General features: G+C 44.6%; 1 protein-coding gene across 8 annotated transcripts in view; it reads left to right on the forward strand.

The window, feature by feature from the left end:
• Positions 1–6,392, forward strand: part of LOC112979290 (uncharacterized) — a 25,386-nt gene extending 18,994 nt beyond the window's left edge. For 6 of the 8 annotated variants that reach the window (XM_064522742.1, XM_064522701.1, XM_064522731.1 and 3 more), the window contains 4 exons: positions 498–629; positions 1,928–2,041; positions 3,582–3,740; positions 5,163–6,392. In XM_064522742.1, coding sequence (XP_064378812.1) covers positions 498–629; positions 1,928–2,041; positions 3,582–3,740; positions 5,163–5,491 — 734 coding nt within the window. In that variant the 3' untranslated portion in view covers positions 5,492–6,392. The remainder of the gene's footprint in view (positions 1–497; positions 630–1,927; positions 2,042–3,581; positions 3,741–5,162) is intronic. The other 2 variants (XM_026093342.2, XM_064522716.1) reach the window with 2 other exon arrangements.
• The last annotated feature ends 780 nt before the right edge of the window (positions 6,393–7,172 follow it).

Here is a 7,172-nt window from a genome sequence, read left to right on the forward strand (position 1 = left end):
GCTGTAAGTGGGGCTGCTTTGATTTTGTGTTATTCAGGCTCTGAGCCACTACTGATGTACTCTTCAGATTTTTCTGTGATGCAGAAACACAGCCAGAGTGATGCAGGGAGACTCACTAGCGTAACTGAGACATGTTGTGATACTAAAATGGCTAGCGTGTGAATATAGCTTACTAGCTGTTCTTATAGCTATGCATAATAGATTGCTCAGGTGGTGATGAGAGGCAAAAAGAACACAACAGAGAACCAGGCTGTTAGCTGAGGTCTGTCTCAGTGTCGTGGGTTACAGACTCCCATCTATGCCATGTAAAAAGAGCCCATTTAGTTGCAAATCCCTTAAAGAAAATAAATAAGTTAAACTTTAGTTTTAGAAGTCAGCTTTCTGACAATACTGTACTTACAGGACATAAGAAAAATAGCAAAGATCAATAAAGCTAAAATAATACAACAGGATGAAGGTAAAGTAAGTGTTTTTTTACAAATTAATTTTCATTACAGAGCAAAACGAGACATCCAGAAGAAATTATGGTCAATTACTGTTCTATGTTCTCATAACATCACAAGCAGTTGTAATTATTATTATCTTGGTTGTGCTGATATGGCATTTTAAGAACAACAAACACAGGTCAGGTAAGAAATCCTCTTACACACTTACAGGAACCCTGTTTAAATTTACGCCATTCATGTGTAGATCCCATTCTCTGCATTTCAGGGAATACCTAACTGTGCAATTTCTACTGTGAGTTACATTAAGAGTAGCAGAGTGTAGCTTTACACTGCTCTCAGTGTTGGTGACGGCACATGGCTCTTTCGGTCTGACTGTCTGAGGCTTCCCCACACTGCTGGGAGGATTTTTTTGCCTAAGGTGCCTGCTGCCGAGGTCCCGTGCAAGAAATGTCTGAGCTGGCTCCCATGTATCTGCAGAGTGGACTTGTGGCAAGGCCTTGGGAGGTCCCAGCAGCTGCCATGCCCCCATTGTTTGCGTTGCCTGCTGAGAGATGGCTTTGTAGTTTGGAGGTGGGATGTAGGCCAGCAGAATATGGCTCATGTCTGCCTGGTGGAGCTGCTTGGGGCTGGTGCCCTGCTGAACTCATCCCAAGTTTGGACACTTTTGGGAAAGCAGAGTGGGCAAGTACATGTAGTGAGGAAGGACCTGTGTTCACTCCTGAGCTAGTAACCCTGAGCTGAACATGATATGGCCTCCCCAAGCCCAGCACCCAAGTCACTGTTGGAGCTGTGTGGGCAAACATCTGTGAACTGGGCTTAGCCATGGCAGTGTTGTGCTGGGTGGATGAAGCTGTATCACTACTCAGAGCTACCCATTGGCTCTGAGGCCCATGTGAGATTTTAGTCCAAATTGGAGATCCAAACTGAAGTTTGTCCTTTCAAACCCAAACTGGGGCAGGATCGGAGTGAGAATGTCAGGTCCCTGGAGCAATGAAAGGGAGGAGGGAAAAGGTCTGTGTGGCCCAGATGGAAGCTGGAGACATTCGCCTTCTCTGACAGGAAGCTGTTATTCCCTGGAGGTGCTCTGTGGCTCAGAGGCAGAGTTGGACCAGCACATGGACAGGTAGTAGAGACAAAAGGTAGTTTGTCTCATATTCTAGGAAGAAGTAGATAGTGAGTTGAAAGGCTTAAAGGCCAAGCAGAGGAAGAGAATCAGGGTAGGAATGGTCAGAGATAAAAAAGGCATTCTTGGGGGTATGTGAAGAAACTGAAAAACATGGGAAGATCAGTGGGTAAAATATTCTTCATGGTGCAGAGTGGCGAGAGACACTTAAGTCCAAGCCATTATCCTCAGTCATGTGCTCCTCAGCATTACATTTCTCTAGTAAGGGAATTGAGCTATATGCTGAGTATGAGTTCCTCTACCTCTTCCTGCAAATGTTTCATGTGTATTATCTGTTTTTTACTTTATTTGGGTTAAGTTTGGATAAGAGTACCCAGAGTACCAAGCTTTCGGCACATGAGTTCAAGCCTAACAGATGAGAGAGATAATCCTGAGAAACCTGAAGAAACGGATGAAAACAGTCTTTGTTTACGTAAGTATCCTTCCCTCAGTTGCTTCTTATATGGACAGGGGCTAAGAATGTGATAAGATTTGTCTGAATTCAGTTTAGTGAGGCCTTATTGTCTTATTTAAACTGAATTTTGTAATTGAGGGGACTTTTTTCTAGCATAAAAGTATCTGAAATTTTAAAGATCCAAAGTCAGCACTCAGAGCTGCTGACAGCATTAATACTAGGGTAATCACATGTGCACTGGACTAAGACTACTTAGATAATGAGTCCTTTCTGCAGCCTCAGATCTTTCCTACTCTAACCTAGTGGTCTGCGTCCTCTTTAACTTTGTGCAGAGACTTATGGTCCCTGTTAGCTACTCAGTGCCTGGGTACTGCTGGTGCCATCTCCTGTTCTTCCAGTTGCTCTGCACATTTCTTAGGTGGCACGTGTGCTGGGCAGGGGGCCGTTCAGACTGCACAGAGCAGTGTCACCTCTGTATTAATTGCAGTGATCCTTCCTTCCTCTGTCTGTCCTTCCTTATGTCCTTCCTTCCTTCTTCCCTCTCTCCCATGCTCTCTTCCCCTTCATGATCCTTGCACAGTTTCTACCACTTGGTAGGAAAAATTTCCAGCCTAGCTGAGAGCTGGGCTTTTGCGTGCTGTTTGGCACGCATAGCTCATCCAGCTGCAGGAGACCCTATTTCCCCAACACCAGAATACAATCTGCAGGGAGAAAAGGGAGTCAGATCCTGCTGTCATGTCTAAGGTGGGTTTGTGAGGAATTGAATGGCTTCTCATGTGGAGAGAAGTGATTCCTGCAGTTGAGAGCTGAACAGTGCAACACTAGAGGTATCACACATGACCTGGGGTGGTTCAGTGAAGTGACTTATCTTCTTCAGCTCCTTTACTGCCATGCTACCTGGTGAAAGGAAGTGATGGAGGTAGAGGGTAAAGTGAAGTGAAACTCAGATGTTCTGCTTTGAGAAACATGGCTGAGACTTAGGTTTCAGTTTACATTTTCCTGAGTTTTCAGTAAATACAATCTGAAATAATTTCAGAAACTTGTCTTCAGCTGGGACACATAAACATTTCTGCTTGCTTTCTGCTTTAAACAAGACAATTCCTTGTGGAGAATATGACTCAGTCTAGATCCCCAGAATTACCTGTGGAGGAATCTATAGCCAGTCCCTGCCTTAATGTAAGTCTCCAGACCAGTTATTCTCCTGGCAGTGCTGCATTCATCTGCCAGTGCCTGAGGGTAACATGTTGAACTTCAGTGACCTGCAATTTGGAGAACAAATTGTAATGATGTTTAGATGAAAATGCTGTAACTGTCTATATTGGAGTGTTTCCCAAAGCCATTTCCTCTGCCCGTCTGGACTCTGAACCTTGAGCTACTGTTCTTTACTTATTTTTCTACTATGAAAATGTCTATTCGTGCTCCAGAAGTAGCCTAAGAAGACTGTCTAAAGGAAGGCGGTCAGAAACCAGTCTGGGGGCATCAGTCTGAACTCCTTCTTTGTTGGTATCCATGCTCTGCATTTATTTTTCTTATTAAATGTTTTTTTTTCTCCTTGCAGAAAATGATGAAAACTCTAGTGTGCAGGGACCAGATGGTACAAGCTGCACTGAGCAAAGAAGTGAAGGTTTGCTGAGCAGCAACAAAGAGGCTAACCCAGTAATAGCTGAAAGCTCCTACACTGAGCAGGCTACATATTTTCTTGTGTCCACATTTCAAAGTAATCAGAAGCAAAAGCAAATAATCAAAGAGAAAGCTAAACTAGAGTAAAATATCAAGTAGGGAGGAAGATGATCCTTAACAGAATTTCCCACTGAATTGTACTATGGATTGTAATCAACCTTCAAGCTGTGGGGTTGCCGGGGGGGGAAGTGCTACTGCCCATGCAGGGCTGCTGTGCTCAGTGCCTGGCCTTTTCTTAGGGAAGCATGTTTGGTCAGTGCTCCCCCATGCCATAGCCAAGGACTGCACTGCCAGTGGAGCCAGAGTCCAGGCCCTCCTCTGCTTCTTGGCGTGCAGAGCTGGAGCTGGGCTCATCTGAAAGACACGTCTGCCAAGACTGCAGGCAGGTGTCAGAGCAGGCAGGAGTGAGCTGCTGGCCAGAGCCCTGCTCCCACCAGCTGAGTACAGTAGAAAGGGAGTGGATGAGGAAAAGCCTCATTCCTGTGCTGCCCCCTCGGAGCATGAGTGGGATGTGCCAGGTTCCAGTGAATCATTGCCAGGTGGAAGAAACTCCTGAGATGACACCTGTGACATTGCAAAAAACAGAAACACAAACTGCAGCCATGCAGGGCTAGGAGAGGAGATATGCCTTGGGAAGACAGTGAGGCCCTGGTGCCCCAAGGCATTCAGCCGTCTATGCCCCTGCTGCTCCTTTCTGCAAGGGGCTGGTCAGTCTGTGTCTGCAGATACCCCCCTGCGTCCCTTGCAGTTCCACCAGCATTGTTTCCTGGGGGCCGTGGAGAGGCCTGAATTAGGGCGCTGTGAACAGAACCAACTGTGTGCAGGGGCTGTTCCCATCAGCCCAGGTCAGTGGTGGGAACTGAGGGACATCCTGTGGCTGCAGAGTCTGTGGACAGGACAAGCTCAGGAGGCTGCATGCTGTGCTTGGCTTTGCTGTAACCGCAGGCACCTGCTCCTGCTTTGTGCAAGCGAGAGGCAGGAAGGGGCGGCTGATATAAATAGAGGCAGTGCTGTAAGTGCTTGCTTTCTTTAGTGTTGTTCTGTAGGGCTGTGCTTGCTCAGGGGTCTGTCATCTCTGCTATTTCTATATATCTGTTGAAGGCCTGGTGGCCAAGTGGTCCTGTGGGCAAGTGAAGCTGTAGGGGAGCATGCAGCATGAGTGATAGCTCAGAGTGGCCCCAGTGTCTCTGCTGGCAGTTGGTCAGCTGCCTGTAGCTCACCAGCTTTTTTGGTGTGAGGCTGATGTGGCCCCTCTCCCTCCAGACTTCCCTCCTCCTGGAGAGTGGGAGGTGGAGAGAGGTCCTTTTCAACAGCCTCCTTGACCACTTGGTGCCAGCCTTTGCCAGCTTCTGGCCCTGCCTGTGTCATGTGTCTGTACCATAATCTTTTCTGTACCATAATCTTTGTCCAGTCAGTAGTGTTAAGGAAATTACTACTCAGCAGACTCTTTTCCTTTCAGCTGGAAAAAGGCTCGAATTGCCACACCTCAATGGTATGAAAGCTGGAAAGCCTCCTGCTTCAGTTAGTGAGGTGTGTGTTGCTCCACACTTTGAGAACATCCCTCCAGGATCTGAGGACTGTGTTCTTCCAGAATTTGATTACCCCCTTCCCTCAGTGTATGATGGCTGCCTTTCTCCAGAATTTGATCTCTGCAGTCCTCCAGGATCTGAGGATTTGAAGGAAGATGACTATGTTGCTATGCATGATATAGTTTTTGTCTCTCCAGGAGCTAGAGAGGCATGGGAAAGGAGTGAAGACAACTTCATTCAGTATGCTTCTATCAAGTAGAATGCAAGAGGATTCCCACAGGATGAGTCTGGAAACTCAATTTCCAGTTCTTCCCATTAGATTTGCCAGGAAATATGTTTGCAGCATTGGACTGAAATTTGGACTCTCTCTTTCTCTTTTGGCTGGTCTTGAGCCAACCTTGAAGTTCTGCTGTTAGTTTCTCATTTGGATAAATCTGATTCTTGATTTGCTTTGTAGATTTGGCTGGAAGCCTAATGGGAAATCTCTCTGTGGATCAGTTTGTTTTCCACAGCTGGGGCCCATCTATTCCCTTTGTTTTGCTGAAGGTCTTCCAGGATGACCCATTAGGAGCCCCGTGTAAAGCAGACAGGAGAATTAACCCTAAGAATAGTTCATCCCAGGCCTCTCTTGTTTGCTTCCACTAGGAGGTGTCATCGTAGGAAAGAGAAGGGCCTCAGGGATTTCTGGAGGCCAGGTCTGGGCCCTGACCTCCCGTCCTTGTCTCCTGTTGTGTGGAAGATGCACCTGAGTGAATTGGTAGATATAAGCATAAATTTTCCTCTGCTGTTTGCTTAGAAGAATGTGCCACTTAGGTGGAAGTCAGTCAAAAGTATATTACGAGAAGGGAATTGCACTGAAGAACATGCAGCAAGTTTTACTTGGGGAACTGTTGTTTTAGAAGAAAAAAGGAAAAGTAAAGGAAAGAAATGAGAGCATTGCTAGCAAATGGGTTTAGCCATAAATGTAATTGCCTTTAAAGAACAGCCTTGGTAATTAGATACATTTTCTGCAATGCCTGTATTAAACTTAGTGATCTTAAATGGTGTGTAATTGTTTTCATAGATTGCTTTTAAATCTTACAGATTGCTTCTTTTAGGTTTGATGAACTAACTTTTTTTACAGAATGTTGAATAAAAGTATTTTTTCTTATTACTGAAAAGGTATTCCTGAATATCTCCATTAATTGGGATTGTTTATATAATCTGTTTCACTGTTTAAGCATACCTAAATAAATGTTCTTCCTGTAGATTAAATCTACTATTTTGTATTCTAACCCTGCTGTAAACTAGAGACAAATTACTGGTGTCTCTTTAGGGCAAACAGATGGCTGTGATTATGAGCCCACTTTCTGACTTTCCTTCTTTAGGGGGAAAAAACCAAAATGAATCTCTTTTTCATCTTGTTCTCACAGGGTCATTCTTGCTTTGCTATAGAGATTCTACCCAGTCTGTCCATATCTTTCTTAACGCATGATGCTCAAAACCGAACACAGCATTCTTGTTAAACTTAAAAGCTCTCTGAATCCATCAGAGTAATAGCTTCCTGTCTTTACAGGTCTTGCTCTTCTTACTATGTCCAGAAAGGAGATGTACAGTTTTTGAAGGGGATCACCTGCTACCTCACATTCAGGCTTATCACAGCAAAATATTTTGCCTGAGGGCAAAATTCAGATTTATCCACCAGTCTATAGTGTGAAGTTATTAGTCTTCATGGTGTAAGACCTTTAAATTCCTAATGGGCATTGCTTATAGGAAATGAATTAAAAAGCTGTTTCTGCTATTGATTTGCCAGAATTCAGTGAGTGTAGAATTAGATTCACTGAGAAACATCATGCTCTATTTACAATGAATGACATTTCTGGAGATATCTAGTCTTGCTGTAGTTAAGCTGTTTGATGAAAAATTAAGATCTGATTAAAACAAAGTGTCTGAAAACTGTG

This window comes from Dromaius novaehollandiae, chromosome 1, assembly GCF_036370855.1.
Source record: "Dromaius novaehollandiae isolate bDroNov1 chromosome 1, bDroNov1.hap1, whole genome shotgun sequence".
NCBI classification, from domain to species: domain Eukaryota; kingdom Metazoa; phylum Chordata; class Aves; order Casuariiformes; family Dromaiidae; genus Dromaius; species Dromaius novaehollandiae.